The sequence below is a fragment of the Amblyraja radiata genome, chromosome 16 (assembly GCF_010909765.2).
Source record: "Amblyraja radiata isolate CabotCenter1 chromosome 16, sAmbRad1.1.pri, whole genome shotgun sequence".
NCBI lineage: Eukaryota > Metazoa > Chordata > Chondrichthyes > Rajiformes > Rajidae > Amblyraja > Amblyraja radiata.
The window spans coordinates 4225546-4245370 of record NC_045971.1 but is presented as its reverse complement, the minus strand read 5'-3'; the positions used below and the strand labels follow the sequence as shown (position 1 = coordinate 4245370).

Genomic DNA, 19825 nt, shown 5'->3' with positions numbered 1-19825 from the left:
AAGATTATTCCCGATGTTGGGGAAGTCCAGAACAAGGGGTCACAGTTTAAGGATAAGGGGGAAATCTTTTAGGACCGAGATGAGAAAATCATTTTTCACACAGAGAGTGGTGAATCTGTGGAATTCTCTGCCACAGAAGGTAGTTGAGGCCAGTTCATTGGCTATATTTAAGAGGGAGTTAGATGTGGCCCTTGTGGCTAAAGGGATCAGGGGGTATGAAGAGAAGGCAGGGATGGGATACTGAGTTGGATGATCAGCCATGATCATATTGAATGGCGGTGCAGGCTCGAAGGGCCGAATGGCCTACTCCTGCACCTATTTTCTATGTTTCTATATATGGAGTTTGTACGTTCTCCCACTGACCATGTGGGATTTTCCCATCCCTCTCACATTCCAAAGACGTGTGGGTTTGTAGGTTAAATGGCTTTTGTGAATTGCCTCTAGTGTGATGGATGGGAAACTGGGAAAACATAGAACTAGTGTACGGGCGATCGTTGGTCGACACAGACTTAGTGTGCTAAAGGGCACGTTTCCACACTGTATCGCTAAACTAAAAAAACAACTCACAGAGCTACTAAATACAGCATGGAAACGTTCTTCAGACCAATTCAGAAATGTCAACCAGGTTGCCCAACCAACCTCATCCCACTTACCTGTTCCTGATCCATATCCCTCTAAACCTTTCCCATCCATGTACCTGTCCGGTGTCTTTTCAATGACGTCATTGTACCACCTCTGCCACTTCCTCTGGCAGCCTGTTCCTAGGACACACACTGTGCGTGAAAGGGACCATTTGAAATCTTTCCCCTCTCACCTTAAACCAATGCCCTCTAGTTTAAGACTCCCCTACCTTGGGAAAAAGACTGTGGCTATTCTCTTTATCCCTGCCCCACCGGCCTCTGTAAGGTCACCCTCAGCCCGCCCAGCCTCTCCACACAACCCGGCCTGAGGACTACGAGTGCCCCGGTCCCCAGGGAGGAGGCAGCCGCTCCAGACTTCTCCAAGCCGCTGAGGAATGTTTCACCCGACGCCGAAGTTCCATCTTCACGGCAAGAGGGCTCTGAAAATCATCGGACTGGCTGCAAGGCCACAAATGGGCCCCGACCTCGGGTGTCTCACAGAGGAAGAGGACTTAACTTTCTGGAAAGTTTTGATTCTGCTGTGGGGGGACGTTTGTGTTGAACTCTAAAATGTGTTGTGTCCATTTTATTCATTTTTTTTTAAACCTTTTTCTATGGTTTGTAATGGAACTTATTATTTAATTTATGTAAAGCACTTTGCTGTTATGTTGTCTGTTTATGATGTCTTGTTTATTCTTCTGTACAGCACTTTGGTCAACATTGGTTGTTTTAAAGTGCTTAACAAATAAAGTTGGATTGGATTGGAACCCCAGTCCCTACAGTTCCTTGTATATGTTCTTTGCACCATTTTCCAGTTTAACTGCATCATTCATGCAGCAGGATGACCATAGCTGTACACAACACTCCAAACATGGCCTCACCATTGTCTTGTACACCTGTAACATGGCCTCACCATTGTCTTGTACACCTGTAACATGGCCTCACCATTGTCTTGTACACCTGTAACATGACCGCACAACTCTTGTACTCAGCTCCTATGAACTTTACTAATGTGATGTTACCTGTCACCCACCTGCAACGTCCCTCCCCCTGACCTTTACACCCTAGACTCTGGAGATACTGAGCCCACCGAGTCTGCGATGACCAGTGATACTAACACTATCCTACAAACACTAGGGACTATTTTTAACCGAAACCAATTAACCTACAAACCTGCACGCCTTTGGAATGTGGGAGAAAAACGGAGAAAACCCACGCAGGTCACAGGGAGAACGTACAAACTCGACACAAACACCAACCGTAGCGAGGATCGAACCCGGGTCACTGGCGCTGTAAGGCAGCAACTCTACGCCCCAATGAGTTTCTTCACAGTTACATCGTGTAAGATGGTGAAGCAATTTATTTCAGTACAAGGCGTTATGTCACTGGAGGCTTGCAAACACAGAGCACAGAAATCTGGGCAATTCTTTTGCAAGGAGCCAACATTTTTAAAAACAAAAATAAACAAAGTTACGGGCAACGCATTCGTGTCTGGCGCCATGTTTTGGAGAAGCTGTGAGATGAATTGTCTCCCCTCTCAATGAGTCTTTTAGATAGTTTAGTTTACAATCACGTCACGTGTACTGAGGTACAGTGAAAGGTGTTTGTTGCGTGCTGACCAGTCAGGGGAAAGACAATACATGTTTACAATCGAGCCGTTCTCAGTGTACAGATACATGAAAAGGGAATAACGTTTAGTGCAAGGTAAAGCCAGCAAGGTCCGATCAAACATAGTCCGTGGGTCACAAATGAGGTAGATAGTAGTTCAGGACTGCCCTCTACTTGGTGATAGGGTGGTTCAGTTGCCTGAGAACAGCTGGGAAGAAATCTACCCTGAATCTGGAGGTGTGCGATAGGAACACTGGATACATAGATACATAGAAACATAGAAAATAGGTGCAGGAGTAGAGGCCATTCGGCCCTTCAAGCCTGCACCGCCATTCAATATGATCATGGCTGATCATCCAACTCAGTATCCCATCCCTGCCTTCTCTCCATACCCCCTGATCCCTTTAGCCACAAGGGCCACATCTAACTCCCTCTTAAATATAACCAATGAACTGTGGCCTCAACTACCTTCTGTGGCAGAGTTCCAGAGATTCACCACTCTCTGTGTGAAAAATGATTTTCTCGGGATGGAGGGATATGGATCATGTATTATGTAGACTGATGAGAATTGGGCTTGGCATCATGTTCAGCACAGAGAGTGTGGGCCGAAGGGCCTGTTGCCATTCTGCACTGTTCTATGAGTCGCATAGACAGGATAGTGTCACTAGTCACATCAAAGTGCTGTTTCCAAAGCAGCCCATCCTCAGCACATGACAATGGGGATTTTAGGGCCTGTCCCACTATACGAGTTTACCCAAGAGCTCTCACAAGTTTAAAAAAAAATCGAACTCGTAGAATGTACGTAGCGGGTACGTCGGAGCTCGGGACGTCTCTTAGCGGCTCGTAACGCTAACGCTAGGTACTCGGGAAACGCGGTAAGCTCGTGAAGATTTTTCAACATGTTGAAAAATGCCAACGAGAGCCCCGAGTACCTACGAGCGGCTATTACCGTAATTCTCCAAGTTCGAATCAGGGGAAACTCGGGAGAACTCTTGAATTACCTCGTACAGTGGGACAGGCCCTTTACTATTAAATAGGTGGGGTGGGAGACCGCAACCTTCACGTGGTCCACCCTGTATCAACTAATGCAATCAACCCGATCAAATAGAAAACGTTGACCTACAACTGTAGGCTGTACACCCCACACGCAAGAAGAAGATTAAATAGGTCTTGATCCATATGTGTGGCCCAAGTCTGGGAATGCACCAATTTAATTAGGCTTAGTGTGTAGGAAGGAACTGCAGATGCTGGTTTACACCGAAAATAGACACAAAATGCTGGAATAACTCAGCGGAACAGGCAGCATCTCTGGAGAGAAGGAATGGGGGAACAAACCACCTTCTCGACCCGAAACGTCACCCATTCCTTCTACCCGGAGATGCAGCCTGATGCGCTGAGTTACTCCAGCATTTTGTGTCCAATTAGGCTTAGTGCTGTCCTATCATCTTATGTCAAGGTGGGAAGTGAATCTGAAATGTTTCTACTTTGGAAAGGGTACATGGGAAGACAAAATTAGTTTGAGCGTTTGAGTCCCTGATTTGCCACTAGGACCAGTATTTTCTCACACCCAGTCTTGTGGGGGGGGGGGGGGGGGGGGGGGATGGTTACAGGTGAGTGGTCGGTAACATCATCACAGTTACTGAATTAGTTAAGTTCATAAGTTATAGGAGGTGAATTAGGCCATTCGGCCCATCAACTCCACACCGCCATTCAATCATGGCTGATCAACCTTTCCCTCTCAAGACCTCTTACCCCTTTAAGAATAAGGGGGAAGCCATTTAGAACAGAGATGAGAAAGAACATATTCACCCAGAGAGTTGTGAATCTGTGGAATTCGCTGCCTCAGAAGGTGGTGGAGGCCAATCATCTGGATGGTTTCAAAAGAGAGTTAGATAGAACTCTTAAAGATAGCGGAGTCAAGGGATATAGGGAGAAGGCAGGAACGGGGTACTGATTGGAGATGATCAGCCATGATCACATTGAATGGCGGTGCTGGCTCGAAGGGCCGAATGGCCTACTCCTGCACCTATTGTCTATTGTACCTGTCCAATTGTTTCTTAAACGTTGCCATAGTCCCAGCCTCAACCATCTTAGCCTCAACTGCCTCCTCCATTCTCATGCCTTCTCCCCACAACCCCTGCCTGACTGACTGCCAGCAACAAAGCAGAGGGATCTTGTTGAACTTACTTGAATTCGGGACTGAGATCTGGTTTGAGTCCGTAGAATGAGGTGGACATGGTGACCATCCACTTGGGGAGCAGCTTCTCGTCCTCGCAGTCCAGGAAAGGGCTCGACCACTTGACGTGGCTTTTATCGACCATGTAGCTGTCGCCTTGGCTCCATTTCGGGGTGTCCAGAGTTTGCAGATCGTTGTGCAGGAGCCTCTTGTTGAGACGAGGGACCTTCTGAAACTTTAGTCCCTGGAACCAGTCGCCGTCGGCTGTTTGGTTCTTCAGGTGTTGGGAGCGGGACAGGTCCTGGAGTAGGATGGCGTCCTGCTTCCTGGTGGCCTGGAGAACCAGCTGGGATTGGGAAGGTGTGGCGGGAACGTCCAGAGTGAGGAGCGCCCTGTAGATGTTGGGGTCAGCCTCCACCATGCTCCTGACCAGGGCGTGGTACCACTCCATGTCCTCCCTGACGCTCGACTCGCGGATGTCATTGGTCTGGAAGACCAAGTTGAGGAAGTTGGTGGCGTGGAGCATGGTGTCTACGGCGCCGTGGACCACGGGGTGGAGGCTGGAGGCCGCCTGGCCCTTCACCCCTCTCATCTCCACCCGCCTGGTGCAGTTGACAAGCGCCAGCTTGGCGGGATCGCCCGTGTAGAGGAAGCGAGTGGCCGCGTCCGAGATGTCCCGGTCCGAGGCGCCGCCGCCAACTGGGGACCTGGCCATGGTGGAGATCCCAGATCCATTCCACACCCCGGGACTGGGCTGGAGGTCCCCGAAGCCGCCCAGCGCCCCGACATGGATGTAGAGGATGGCGCCCACCAAGCAGATGCTCATGTTTGTGACTCCCTTCAATCTGCCCAGGTCCCAATGGCCATCGCCGCCCCACTCGAGCAAGTTGTCGGACTCACTGCGAAGGAGGTTTTGTGTCTTTATTCCGCTCCCAAGACGCGGAGAGCAGGGCAGCGAGATGTTAGTGTTAGGTCCCTCGCCCCATCCAGTCCCTGCTCCATCCCAGTGCCCCAGTGCCGGGCTGGGATGCTCAACATGTCCAAGGAGCCGGGTAGACCACTCGCCCAGAGGTTGCTGCCTGTCCCCGCTCAGTTACTCCAGCCTTTGGTGTCTACACCAGCATCTGCGCTTTCTCCCTCCACATGTCCAAGAGGACCAAGCTGCCTCTCCCCGCCACAGCTCCCAATCCCATGTCTTTTAATCGAGTGTTAAAAATAGTCCAGGCATCAGAGGAAGCGGGCAAGACCATTCCAACGCGGGGCAATTTCATCTTGTTTGGACGAATGGGAAATTCGGATTTTTTTCTTCTTTCTGTATCGCTGTGAAATAGCGCAGACCGATGATGAAGGCGGCGCTGCTCACCATGGTAACGGAGGACAAGGCATCAGACAGCATGACCCGAACACCAGTCTGCCTGACTGACAGCAGAAGCAACAGCTTACAGCCACTCCTCTCATCAGAGGAATAGATCGAGTCAGAGTCACTTGCCCAGATGCGGGGAATCGAGGACCAGAGGACATAGGTTCAAAGTGAAGGGGGAAAAGATTTAATGGGTGTCTGCGGGGTAACTTTTTCACATAAAGGGTGGTGGGTGCATGGAACAAGATGCCAGAGGAGGTAGTTGAGGCTGGGACTATCCCAATGTTTAAAAAACAGTTAGACAGGTACATGAATAGGACAGGTTTGGAGGGATATGGACCAAGCGCAGGCAGGTGGGACTAGTGTAGCTGGGACATTGTTGGCCGGTGTGGGCAAGATGGGCCGAAGGGCCTTTTCCCACACTATCACTCTATGACTCTGTGGCGAGAGAAGCACATCAATAAACCCCACACCCCCTCCCAACCCAACCCCCCACCCCACACCCCCCATCAACACCCTCCCCCCACCATCGCCCTCCCCCACCACCCCCCACACACCCCCTCCCATTCCAACACCCCAACACCGCCCTCTCCCCATCAACACCCTCCCCCCAATCACCACCCTCTCCCCAACCACCCCCCCACACCCCCTCCCAACCCAACATCCCACCCTACACCTCCCAATCACCACCCTCTCCCCCACCACCACCCACCACACCCCCTGCCCCCAACCACCCCCCCACACCCCCTCCCAACCCAACCCCACACCCCTCATCAACACCCTCCCCCCACCATCGCCCTCCCCCAACCACCCCCCACACACCCGCACCACCACCCTCCCCCCAACCACCCCCCACACCCCTTCCCAACCCAACACCCCAACACCGCCCTCCCCCCATCAACACCCTCCCCCCAACCAACCCCCCACACCCCCTCCCACCCCACACACCCCCACCCCAAACACACCCACCATTACCCTCCCCCCAACCACACCCCCATCAACACCCTCCCAACCCAACACCCCACCCCAGACCCCCCCCCCCTCCCCCCCCCCCCCACCCTCCCCCTACCACCACCCTCCCCCCTCTCCTCAATCGTCCAATCACTGATTGCACAACGTATAACTGGAGGAGGGAACTTGTGCAGGAAGGAACTGCAGATGCTGGTTTAAACTGAAGATAGACACAAAATGCTGGAGTAACTCAGCGGGACAGGCAGCATCTCTGGAGAGAAGGAATGGGTGACGTTTTTGTGTTTATCTCGTGTAGGGAAGATGAGTCCAGGGGAGTTAATTATCCTTCCGTTGATGAAGGGAGCAAGACTTGCCCGCTCCCTGTTCACCTTCCAGTGTGGATGGAGCCCAGCTGTAAAGCCACAGCCCGTACACACAAACAAGCTCTGCTCCTCTGCAAAATATCACAACGTGCAGTACAAGAGCTAATCCACAGCTGGGTTTTAGGATCAGTTTTGTTTTGGATCAGTTGAAGGGATAAAGCAACCGGGACAGACTGATTGTCTGCTGCAAGGTAGTAGCCCTAGGTACAGCAGTAGGTACAGCATCGTGTCCTGTGTGTGTGTGGGTGTGGGTGTGGGTGTGGGTGTGGGTGTGGTGCATGTCTGGTGTGTGTGTATGTCCGGTGTATGTGTGCATGTGTGCGTGTATGTGTGGTGCATGTCTGGTGTGTGTGTGTGCGTATGTGTGGATGTGATGTATAAGGCAAGTGTGAAAGGGAGATAGAAATGTATGTTTGCACTCCTGTAGTGTGTGTGTGTAGAGTATGTCTGTGTATGTGTGTTGTGTGTATGTGTGTTGTGTGTTGTGTGCATGTGTGTTATGTGTGTGTGGTGTGTGGTGTGTAGTGTGTATGCGTGCATGTGGATGCATGGAACGTGTGAGAAATAGATAGGGGTGTATGTTTGACATTTGTATGTGAGGGGCCCGTAAAGTGTGCACATTTGTGTGTCATGTGTGTGTTTGTGTATGATGTGTTGTGTTGAGGTTTTTATGTCAGGTGTATGTATGTGTGAGGTGTGTGTAAGTGTGTGGGGTATGTGTGTGAGTGAGGTGAGTGTGGTGTGTACATTGGCTGTGTGTGTGTGACAGGAGTGAGAGTGTGGAGTGTGAGAGTGTGAGAGTGTGGAGTGTGAGAGTGTGAGAGTGTGGAGTGTGGAGTGTGAGAGTGTGAGAGTGTGGAGTGTGAGAGTGTGAGAGTGTGGAGTGTGAGAGTGTGAGAGTGTGGAGTGTGGAGTGTGAGAGTGTGAGAGTGTGGAGTGTGAGAGTGTGAGAGTGTGAGAGTGTGGAGTGTGGAGTGTGAGAGTGTGGAGTGTGAGAGTGTGAGAGTGTGGAGTGTGAGAGTGTGAGAGTGTGAGAGTGTGGAGTGTGGAGTGTGAGAGTGTGGAGTGTGAGAGTGTGAGAGTGTGGAGTGTGGAGTGTGCGCGTGTGCGCGTGTGCGTGTGGCGTGTGGCGTGTGGCGTGTGCGCGGGTGCGCGTGTGGGCGTGTGCGCGTGTGCGCGTGTGCGCGTGTGGCGTGTGGAGTGTGCGAGTGGTGGCGTGTGCGAGTGTGGCGTGTGGCAGTGTGAGAGTGTGGCGTGTGCGCGCGTGCGAGTGTGGCGTGTGCGCGTGTGCGCGTGTGGCGTGTGCGACGTGTGGGCGTGTGGCGTGTGCGCGTGTGGCGTGTGCGCGTGTGAGCGTGTGGCGTGTGCGAGTGTGCGCGTGTGGCGTGTGGAGTGTGGCGTGTGCGCGTGTGGGCGTGTGCGCGTGTGGCGTGTGGAGTGTGAGCGTGTGGAGTGTGCAGAGTGTGGCGTGTGGCAGTGTGCGCGTGTGCGCGTGTGGAGTGTGAGAGTGTGAGTGTGGAGCGTGAGAGTGTGGAGTGTGAGAGTGTGGAGTGTCGAGTGTGAGAGTGTGAGAGTGTGGAGTGTGAGAGTGTGAGAGTGTGAGTGTGGAGCGTGAGAGTGTCGAGTGTCGAGTGTCGAGTGTGAGAGTGTGGTGTGAGAGTGTGAGAGTGTGAGAGTGTGAGAGTGTGAGAGTGTCGAGTGTCGAGTGTCGAGTGTGGAGTGTGAGAGTGTGAGAGTGTGGAGTGTGAGAGTGTGGAGTGTGAGAGTGTGGAGTGTGAGAGTGTGGAGTGTGGAGTGTGAGAGTGTGAGAGTGTGAGAGTGTGAGAGTGTGAGAGTGTGGAGTGTGGAGTGTGAGAGTGTGAGAGTGTGAGAGTGTGGAGTGTGAGAGTGTGAGAGTGTGGAGTGTGAGAGTGGGAGTGTGGAGTGTGAGAGTGTGGAGTGTGGAGTGTGGAGTGTGCGCGTGTGCGCGTGTGGCGTGTGTGCGTGTGCGCGTGTGGCGTGTGCGCGTGTGCGCGTGTGGCGTGTGGCGTGTGCGCGTGTGCGCGTGTGCGCGTGTGCGCGTGTGGCGTGTGCGCGTGTGCGCGTGTGGCGTGTGCGCGTGTGGGCGTGTGGCGTGTGAGCGTGTGGCGTGTCCGCGTGTGGCGTGTGCGCGTGTGCGCGTGTGGCGTGTGCGCGTGTGGCGTGTGGCGTGTGCGCGTGTGGCGTGTGCGCGTGTGGCGTGTGGCGTGTGCGCGTGTGGCGTGTGCGCGTGTGCGCGTGTGGCGTGTGGCGTGTGGCGTGTGCGAGTGTGAGAGTGTGGAGTGTGCGAGTGTGAGAGTGTGCGTGTGGAGCGTGAGAGTGTCGAGTGTCGAGTGTCGCGTGTGAGAGTGTGGTGTGAGAGTGTGAGAGTGTGAGTGTGAGAGTGTGAGAGTGTCGAGTGTCGAGTGTCGAGTGTGGAGTGTGAGAGTGTGAGTGTGGAGTGTGAGAGTGTGGAGTGTGAGAGTGTGGAGTGTGAGAGTGTGGAGTGTGGAGTGTGAGAGTGTGGAATGTGGAGTGTGAGAGTGTGAGTGTGTGGAGTGTGGAGTGTGAGAGTGTGAGAGTGTGAGAGTGTGGATGTGGCGGTGTGAGAGTGTGGAGTGTGGAGTGTGACGAGTGTGAGCGTGTGAGTGTGAGAGTGTGGGAGTGTGCGAGTGTGAGCGTGTGAGAGTGTGGAGTGTGGCTGTGCGCGTGTGGCGTGTGATCGTGTGCGTGTGGAGTGTGCGCGTGTGCGAGTGTGGGTTGGTGCGTGTGCGAGTGTGCGCGTGTGGAGTGTGAGCGTGTGCGCGTGTGCGCGTGTGGCGTGTGCGCGTGGCGCGTGTGCGAGTGTGGCGTGTGAGCGTGTGAGTGTGCGCGTGTGGCGTGTGGAGTGTGAGCGTGTGCGAGTGTCGAGTGTGCGCGTGTGCGCGTGTGAGAGTGTGCGCGTGTGGCGTGTGCGCGTGTGCGCGTGTGGCGTGTGGCGTGTGGCGTGTGGAGTGTGAGAGTGTGGAGTGTGAGAGTGTGAGAGTGTGAGAGTGTGAGTGTGGAGCGTGAGAGTGTCGAGTGTCGAGTGTCGAGTGTGAGAGTGTGGTGTGAGAGTGTGGAGTGTGAGAGTGTGAGAGTGTGAGAGTGTGGAGTGTCGAGTGTGAGAGTGTGGAGTGTGAGAGTGTGAGAGTGTGAGAGTGTGGAGTGTGAGAGTGTGGAGTGTGGAGTGTGGAGTGTGAGAGTGTGGAGTGTGAGAGTGTGGAGTGTGAGAGTGTGGAGTGTGGAGTGTGAGAGTGTGGAGTGTGAGAGTGTGAGAGTGTGGAGTGTGAGAGTGTGGAGTGTGAGAGTGTGGAGTGTGAGAGTGTGAGAGTGTGGAGTGTGGAGTGTGCGCGTGTGAGCGTGTGGCGTGTGGCGTGTGCGCGTGTGGCGTGTGCGTGTGAGAGTGTGAGCGTGTGCGCGTGTGCGAGTGTGAGAGTGTGGCGTGTGGAGTGTTAGCGTGTTGCGTGTGCGCGTGTGCGCTTGTGCGGGTGTGCGCGTGTGCGGGTGTGCGAGTGGTGAGAGTGTGGAGTGTGCGAGTGTGAGCGTGTGGCGTGTGAGATTGGGTTATTGTGGCGTGTGCGCGTGTGGAGGTGTCGCGTGTGCGAGTGGGCGTGTGAGAGTGTGAGCGTGTGGTGCGTGTGGCGTGTGGCGTGTGGCGTGTGAGCGTGTGGCGTTTTGCGCGTGTGCGAGTGTGAGTGTTGCGTGTGTGGAGTGTGTCGTGTGGCGTGTTGCGTTGACGAGTGTGCGTTGTTGTCCTGTTTGAGCGTGTGGCCGTTTGGCGGTGCTGTGATGTGGCGTGTGCGCGTGTGTCTGTGTGGCGTTTGCGCGTGTGTGCGTGTGCGCGTGTGAGCGTGTTGGAGTGTGGAGTGTGGAGTGTGAGAGTGTGAGAGTGTGGAGTGTGAGAGTGTGAGAGTGTGAGTGTGGAGCGTGAGAGTGTCGAGTGTCGAGTGTCGAGTGTGAGAGTGTGGTGTGAGAGTGTGAGAGTGTGAGAGTGTGAGAGTGTGAGAGTGTGGAGTGTCGAGTGTCGAGTGTGGAGTGTGAGAGTTGAGAGTGTGGAGTGTGAGAGTGTGGAGTGTGAAGAGTGGTGGAGTGTGAGTGTGGAGTGGGTGGAGGTGAGAGTGTGAGAGTTGGAGTGTGTGGCTGTGGCGTGTGGAGTGTGAGCGTGTGAGCGTGTGAGAGTGTGCGAGTGTGGCGTGTGTGCGTGTGAGGTGTGCGTGTGAGCGTGTGCGCGTGTGGCGTGTGGCGTGTGCGCGTGTGCCGTGTGCCGTGTGCGCGTGTGGCGTGTGGCGTGTGCGCGTGTGCGAGTGTGCGAGTGCGAGAGTGTGGAGTGTGCGCGTGTGAGTGTGGCGTGTGCGCGTGTGCGCGTGTGCGCGTGTGCGAGTGTGGAGTGTGGAGTGTGAGCGTGGAGTTGTGGCGTGTGCGAGTGTGCGCGTGTGGCTGTGCGCGTGTGGGAGTGTGGCGTGTGAGTGTGAGTGTGGGCGTGTGCGCGGTGCGCGTGTGAGCGTGTGAGCGTGTGCGCGTGTGGCGTGTGGCGTGTTGTCGTGTGGCTTAGTGCGTGTGCGCGTGTGGCGTGTGCGAGTGTGCGCGTGTGGCGTGTGCGCGTGTGCGCGTGTGGCGTGTGGCTATGTTTCGTGGTGAGTGTTCGCGTGTGCGCGTGTGGCGTGTGCGCGTGTGCGCGTGTGGCGTGTGGCGTGTGCGCGTGTGCGCGTGTGGCGTGTGCGCGTGTGCGCGTGTGGCGTGTTAGCGTGTGCGCGTGTGGCGTGTGCGCGTGATGCGCGTGTGGCGTGTGGCGTGTGCGCGGTGGCGCGTGTGCGCGTGTGCGCGTGTTGGCGTGTGCGCGTTGATGCGCGTGTGGCGTGTGTCGTGTGCGCGTGTGCGCGTGTGGCGTGTGCTCGTGTGCGCGTGTGCGCGTGTGCGCGTGTGCGCGTGTGGCGTGTGGCGTGTGCGCGTGTGCGCGTGTTGCGCGTGTGGCGTGTCGCGCGTGTGCGCGTGTGGCGTGTGCGCGTGTGGCTGTGCGCAGTGTGCGAGTGTAGGCGTGTGCGCGTGTGCGCGTGTGCGCGTGTGCGCAGTGTGGCGTGTGCGCGTGTGGCGTGTGCGCGTGTGGCTGTGGCAGTGTGGCGTGTGGGCGTGTGCGCGTGTGGCGTGTGGCGTGTGCGCGTGTGGCGTGTTGCGCGTGTGCCGTGTCGGTGTGAGCGTGTGCGCGTGTGGCGTGTGAGAGTGTGAGAGTGTGAGTGTGGAGCGTGAGAGTGTCGAGTGTCGAGTGTCGAGTGTGAGAGTGTGGAGTGTGAGAGTGTGAGAGTGTGAGAGTGTGGAGTGTCGAGTGTGAGAGTGTGGAGTGTGAGAGTGTGAGTGTGAGAGTGTGGAGTGTGAGAGTGTGGAGTGTGGAGTGTGGAGTGTGAGAGTGTGCGCGTGTGGAGTGTGGAGTGTGAGAGTGTGGAGTGTGCGCGTGTGGAGTGTGAGCGTGTGGCGTGTGGCGTGTGCGCGTGTGCGAGTGTGCCGTGTGCGCGTGTGGCGTGTGAGCGTGTGAGCGTGTGCGCGTGTGCGCGTGTGGCGTGTGCGAGTGTGCGCGTGTGGCGTGTGGCGTGTGCGCGTGTGAGAGTGTGAGAGTGTGGAGTGTGGAGTGTGGAGTGTGGAGTGTGAGAGTGTGAGAGTGTGGAGTGTGGAGTGTGGAGTGTGAGAGTGTGAGAGTGTGAGAGTGTGAGAGTGTGGAGTGTGAGAGTGTGGAGTGTGAGAGTGTGAGAGTGTGAGAGTGTTGAGTGTGAGAGTGTGGAGTGTGAGAGTGTGAGAGTGTGAGAGTGTGAGAGTGTGAGAGTGTGAGAGTGTGGAGTGTGAGAGGGATGTTCTTATTTGATGATCGAGCTTCATTAAACTCCGAGTGTGTGGAATGTGCCAATCCACATCAGTACCGGTGCAGGAGTTTATACTTTGAACTGATCCAAAAAGCTAAAGTCAGTAATGTGTCTGTTAATTAACAGGTTCTGATTGTTGCAAATCACTGATCTTCAGGGCCCCCGCATCAAGATTATGCCCAGTACTGAAACCGCAAGAGATTTCATGAGAATCAGGGGAATTATTTATGTGAATCTGTTCGTATCATCAGCGTCTTGAAAGACGCAGAACGTTTACATTGAATTTACATGGATTATGATGTTTACATTGATTATAAAGCCTCCGTACAAAATCAGAGATATAGACATGGTAGACAATCAGAACCTTTTACCCATAGTTGAAACGTCAGAAAATAGATGCAGGAGTAGGCCATTCGAACCTTTGAGCCAGCACCGCCATTCACTGACATCATGGCTGATCATCCACAATCAGTACCCCGTTCCTGCCTTCTCCCCATATCCTTTGAATCCACTATCTTTAAGAGCTCTATCTAACTCTCTCTTGAAAGCATCCAGAGAATTGGTCTCCACTGCCTTCTGGGGCAGAGAATTCCACAGATTCACGACCCTCTGTGTGAAAAAGTTTTTCCTCATCTCTCTTCTAAATGGCTTACCCCTTATTTTTAAACTGTGGCCCCTGGTTCTGAACTCCTCCAACATTGGGAACATGTTTCCTACCTCTAGCGTATCCAAACCCTTATCTATATTACTAATATAGTAATTTTGGCCACCTCGCTCAGAGCCCCCCTCCGCCGTATGTGTGCCGAGGATTTTTCCCGTCGATGAAAAATGACAGATATATTAATGTTTTTACAAAATTCCCCATTCTCTCTGCTGCTCCTGCTGATGGGAGGGGGAGGGACTATAAAACCAGGAAGTGGTGTGCCTCAATTAATCTCTGCAAGCTGGAGCTCTGTCAATTAGTCTCTGTAACTCTGAATGACACTGAACAAATGTCTACAGCACAGTGAGTACCCTTAATTTGGTTTGAAAATGAAAATATGGTTAGTTTGAAGTAAAATAGCACTGCCTGCAAATGGTTGTTTGGGATTGGGTTGAGTAAAAAAGGCACTCTCTCTCTCTCCACCTGTCTCTCCCTATCCCTCTCTCTTTCTCCCTCCCCCCCCCCCCTCTCCTCTCCCCCCCTCTCCTTTCCACCCCTCTCCTCTCCCCCCCTCTCCCCCCTCTCTCTCTCTCTCCCCCCTCTTTTTCTCCCCCTCCTCCCGTCCATCCCCTCCCCCACCGTCCCTCCCCTAAACCCCCCTCCCCTCCACACACCCCTACCCCCTTCCCTCCACCCTCTACACTCCCTCCCCTGCCTGCTCCCCACCTCTCCCCCTCCCCCCCCTCTCAGCACCCCCTCTCTCTCCCCCTCACTCTCACCCTCTCTCCTCCCCTCCTCCCCCACCTTTCCCCCCTCACCCACCCTCCCTCTTCTCCTCCTCTCCACCCCCCTATCCCTCTTGCCCCTCTCTCTGTGTCTCTGTCTCTCTCTCTGTCTCTGCCCCTTCTCTCTCTGCCCTCATTCTCTACCCCCGCCCCCCCCCCCCCCCCCCCTCTCTAGATGTGACTGCAAGTTGGGGGCTATGCGTCAGTAGATAGGGTGGTTATGGGGTAAAAGGAGCAAATTAATGATATTAATATAATATCAGGGGGGGGGGGGGTAATTAGCGTGAGTGCGGGAGGGGGGGGGGGTAGTTAGTGTGTGATGCTGCATGCCGCCTCCCCCCTCACAACCGCACGTTGAGGGAACAGACCCAACGGGTCTGCACTTGGTCTAGTAATCTTATATGTTTCAATAAGATACCCTCTCATCCTTCTAAACTCCAGAGTGTACAAGCCCAGCCGTTCCATTCTATCAACATAGAATGGAGGACATAGCTTTAAGGTGAGAGTGGCAAGTTTTAAAGGTGAGCAAATATTTTTACCCAGAGAGTGGTGGGTGCCTGGAACGCACTGCCAGGGGTAGTGGGTGGTGGAGGAGGAGGCAGATATAATAGTGGTGTTTAAGAGGCTTTTATGTAGGCACATGGATATTTAGAGAATGGAGAGATATGGATCACTTGCAGGCAGATTAGATGGGTCTATCCTGGAGTCGTACATCGTACAAACATGGAGGGCCAGAGGACCTGTTCCTGTGATGTACTCTCCTGTATTCTATGTTCTGCATTGCAGCAAAGCACCCCGCTCTTCACAGGAAAGCTGACGAACACAACTCGACACTGAGGGAGATGCAGGAGTGGATGACTCAAAATTCGGTCACTGAAGGTGGTTGTAAGATGAATCTGAAAGGCGCAGAGAGACAAGGGAGAGGCTGGGAGGTTTGGAAAGGGATTTGAAGGACGTCAGACTTTGACTGCAGAGGGCAGTCCACCACCGAGTCACCTTGGACGACCTTTAATCTGACTTTAGGTGTAGGAGGGAAGTTGCTGATTGACACCAAAGATGGACACAAAATGCTGGAATAAATTAGCGGGACAGTCAGGCAGCATTTCAGGAGAGAAGGAATGGGTGACGTTTTCGGGTTGAGACCAGTCTGGAGAAGGGTCTTGACCCAAAACATCACCCATTCCTACTCTCCAGAGATGCTTCCTGTCCCACTGACTTATTCCGGCATTTGGTGTCTATCTTACTGGACTTACTGGAGTGTACATCTGGGAAGAACGGAGGGGAGGCTGGCTGGACTATGGTGCCTTCCTCACCTTGGTGCCACTGTGTTATGTTGTGTCGTGGACTTTCAGTGTTTGTGCTTTTTTTTAAATTCTATTTTATTTTTAATATGTTTTATTATTTATTATTATTTATTTATTTTTATTTTTATGATACTGCCTGTAAGGGAAATTCATTTCGTTGTCTCTAACTGAGACAATGACAATAAATTTGAATACAATACAATACAATACAATTTATCTTGCACCAACATTAGTCCCTTTATCCTGTACCTGTACACTGTGGCCGGCTCGGTTGTAATCACGTCTAGCCTTTCCACTGTCTGGTTAGCACCCAACAAAAGTCTTTCACTGTAACTGCACATGACAATAAACTAACTAACTAACATAATAGTATTGTGATTTATTAATGAACTAATATTAAAATAATCAGTCAATGTCAACAAGTGTGGGTGATTTCAAGCCTTCCCGTGGTTTTTAGTGGCTTTTAAGATTGAATGGTCAGTAACAGTGAAACAGCAATTTAATTAAAGTTATTGCCAATGAGCAAACAGCATGAGTGATAAACATATTTATCTTCATCATCCCCCATCTTCCTGGGACCGGTGCATCTGCCCACAACAGTAACGGTAGAAATGACCACGCACGGTTCTTGTGCCCACTTCACATTGACTGCGTCACCATCTTGGGTGGATGGGAACACTAACATAGTATGTATGGTATCCAGTTCTCAAAGTCCAAACCTTTCACGTTACCTCGGTTTGCATGACAATGATAAACACTAAACCTAAACGTCCTTTCACCCTGCACCCTGCACCTTGTATCATAAGATCATTTGTGATAGGAGCAGAATTAAGCCATTTGGCCCATCAAGTCTACTCCGCCATTCAATCATGGCTGATCTATCTCTCCCTCCTAACCCCATTCTCCTGCCGTTTCCCCATAATCTCTGACGCCCATACAAATCAAGAATCTGTACATCTCTGCCTTAAACATATCCACAGACTCTGCCTCCACCGCCTTCTGTGGTAAAGAATTCCACAGCCAGACATAAAAACAGTTTTTATCCACGAGTAGTTGCTCTACTCAACAGCCAAAAATCTGTAGCCTCCCTTTGATCTGGTATTTTGTTGGTTCACATGCTTGATCAATGGTGTTTTTATCATTAATGTTTTATTATTATTAATATTTAGTATTTTCTGAGTCATTCGTAACTGTCATTGTATGTCATGTTGCTACTTGTGGGCGGAGCATCAAGGCAAATTCCTTGTATGTGAACACTTGGCCAATAAACTTACTTACTGTGGCAAAGAATTCCACAGATTCACCACCCTCTGACCAAATAAATTCCTCCTCATCTCCTTTCTAAAAGAACGTCCTTTAATTCTGAGGCTGTGACCTCTAGTCGTAGACTCTCTCACTAGTGGAAACATCCTCTCCACATCCACTCTATCCAAGCCTTTTACCATTCTGTACTTTTCAGCGAGGTCCCCCTCTCATTCTTCTAAACTCCAGCGAGTACAGGCCCAGTGCCGTCAAACGCTCATCGTATGTTAACCTACACATTGCTGGGATCGTGTTAATCGACTCGTTCCTTATTTAGCCATTTGTTTTGCCGTTCTCAGTTGCAGTATGACCAGACTCGCGGGGAGATGTCTAAAAAGGGGAGAATTATTAAAATTGAGGATGATACTGTATGGATGGGCAATCCGAAGCCTGACTTCAATGATCATGTAACAGCTGGAGAGTTTAAACTCAGTTAATTAAATTAAATTCTGGAATTAAAAAGCCAATGAGTAATGGTGACCATGAAACTACTGGATTATTGTGAAAGACCCATCTGGTTGTCTAATGCTGTTTATGTAATTCTGCGTTACCTACCTTGTGCCTCCAGACCTGAAGCAACGTGACTTATTCCTATCTGCCCTGTGGAAACGGTACATTTCAAGGGTAATTATGAGCTGCCGCTGCCTTTGACACTAACATCCTGCGAGTGGATTAAATAAAAACAATAAATAATCAGGCTGCCGAGTATGTCTCCACTGAGATTTGTCCACCCCTCTGAACACAATCAGTTCTGTGAACTCCATGATCTATCTTGCAGTAGTAATCAGTACGGACACCAGATTAATAACCCCAGCTCCAGCAAGTAGAGTCCGAAGGCATGTAATCAGTAAATGAGTGGTAATAAAGGAGATCTACTCACTGAGACAGAGGTGGAAGCTGTGGTGCTAAATGAGCATGTTACGGCATTCTCCACAATCCTGGATGAAGGACAAAATGTTGTGGGAAGGAACTGCAGATGTTGGTTTAAACCGAGGCTAAACACAAAATGCCGGAGTAACTCAACGGGACAGGCAGCATCTCTGGAGAGACGGAATGGGTGACGTTTTGGGTCGAGACCCTTCTTCAGACTGAATCAGGGGAGAGGGAGATACAGAGATAAGGAAATGTAAGGTGTGAAAATGAGACAAAGAGGGTGGCAAACAAGGAGAATGTAGACTAGATCATTGTTAGCTAGGAGAAGGTAATGACAAAGCAACTAGAGATTATAAAGTGTAAACGAGGACAGTCAGACTGGTCGGAGAACTGGGAAGAGTTAAAGGCCTGTCCCACGAGCATGCGACTCCATGCGGCAAGCGAGAACCATGCGACTCCATGCGGCAAGCGCGACCTAACGTGGTCGTTTGAGCCATACGGCCTCGCGGGGCCAGTCCCACTTCGATCGCCGGAGCCGTATGGAGTTGTGCGGGGCTGGCCCCGACATCGCGCGGGGCTCCGAAAATCTGACCGTGTTCAAAAATTCCGCGCGGCCCGCAGCCGTCTCAACGCCGTACGCACCGCCTCGACGCCGTACATCACGCGCGAACTTCCCGCGGACTTCGCTCGAACTTCATGTCACTCACTCGACCTCCGCGCGGCCCCCGCTTCTGGTTTGGTCGCGCTTGCCGCATGCAGTCGCATGCTCGTGGGACAGGCCCTTTAAGTCGCGCTTGCCGCATGCAGGTCGCATGCTCGTGGGACAGGCCCTTAACTCCAGCACTTTGTATCTATCTTTGGTATAAACAAGCAACTGCAGTTCCTTGTTTCTATATTCTGCACACTATATCTTCCCCTTTGTCCTATCTACTGTAATTGAGTTTGAACTGATGGCGTCTATGGATGGTATATATGATGGCATTTATGTATGGTTTTTATGCAAAACACAGCTTTTCACTGTACCTCAGTACAAGTGACAATAATAAACCGAAACTTAAACCTAGACCTAGCTCAGCAGGTCAGGCATCAAGCATCCAATATCTCTATTGATGCTTCTTTCAAAATCCCAGGGTACCAGGTGTTTTAGACTTTACTTTAGAGATACAGCGTGGAAACAGGCCCTTCGGCCCACCAAGTCCATGGTAACCAACGATTCCCGTATGCTAGCACTATCCCACACACTAGGGACAATTTACAATTTTTTACCGAAGCCAATAAGGCTGCAAACCTGAACGTCTTTGGTGGGAGGAAACCGGAGCACCCGGAGAAAAACCACGCGGTCACAGGTGGAACGTGCAAACTCCGTACAGACAGCACCCGTAGTCAGGATCGAACCTGGGTCTCTGGCGCTGTCAGGCAGCAACTCTACCATTGTGCCTGTTGCTGCTGTGTTTGTTGAAATCTTGTGCTTCCTTAATAAAAAAGCAAATCAATGTCAAAATCAAGCTACAGTCCAAGGGTTAATGTACCCGCTGCATATTGGCAGGGAATGGAGTTTATTTTGTGCTCCTAATAGTCGTGTGTGGCATCTTATTGAATTCCTCATGCAAGTCCACTATAGATTTAATCCATATATACTCCCTCTCCGTCTTGTTAATGACCTGGTCAAAACATTCACAATTAGTCAGACATGACCTAACATAACACAGCCACACTGGTTCACAGTAATCACCTCATGCTTTTTCAAGTCACCTTATCCTAGATTTTCGTAGCTTCCATGGATCTGACATTAAACTGACAAGTCCGTATCTCTCCCCCACCCTTCTTAGATTATGGAGTAGTAATAACAAATTTCTAGTGCAACAGAACAATTCCCGAATCAAGGAAGCTTTGACAGATGTGTAGGAAGGAACTGCAGATGCTGGTTTATACCGAAGATAGACACAGAATGCT

At 52.1% G+C, this 19825-nt stretch overlaps 1 protein-coding gene across 1 annotated transcript in view; it reads right to left on the bottom strand.

The window, feature by feature from the left end:
* The window catches only part of gpr179 (G protein-coupled receptor 179), a 71036-nt gene extending 65726 nt beyond the window's left edge, over window positions 1-5310 (bottom strand). The window contains 1 exon segment of the mRNA XM_033034773.1: window positions 4416-5310. Coding sequence (XP_032890664.1) covers window positions 4416-5230 — 815 coding nt within the window. The 5' untranslated portion in view covers window positions 5231-5310.
* Window positions 5311-19825: the final 14515 nt, after the last annotated feature.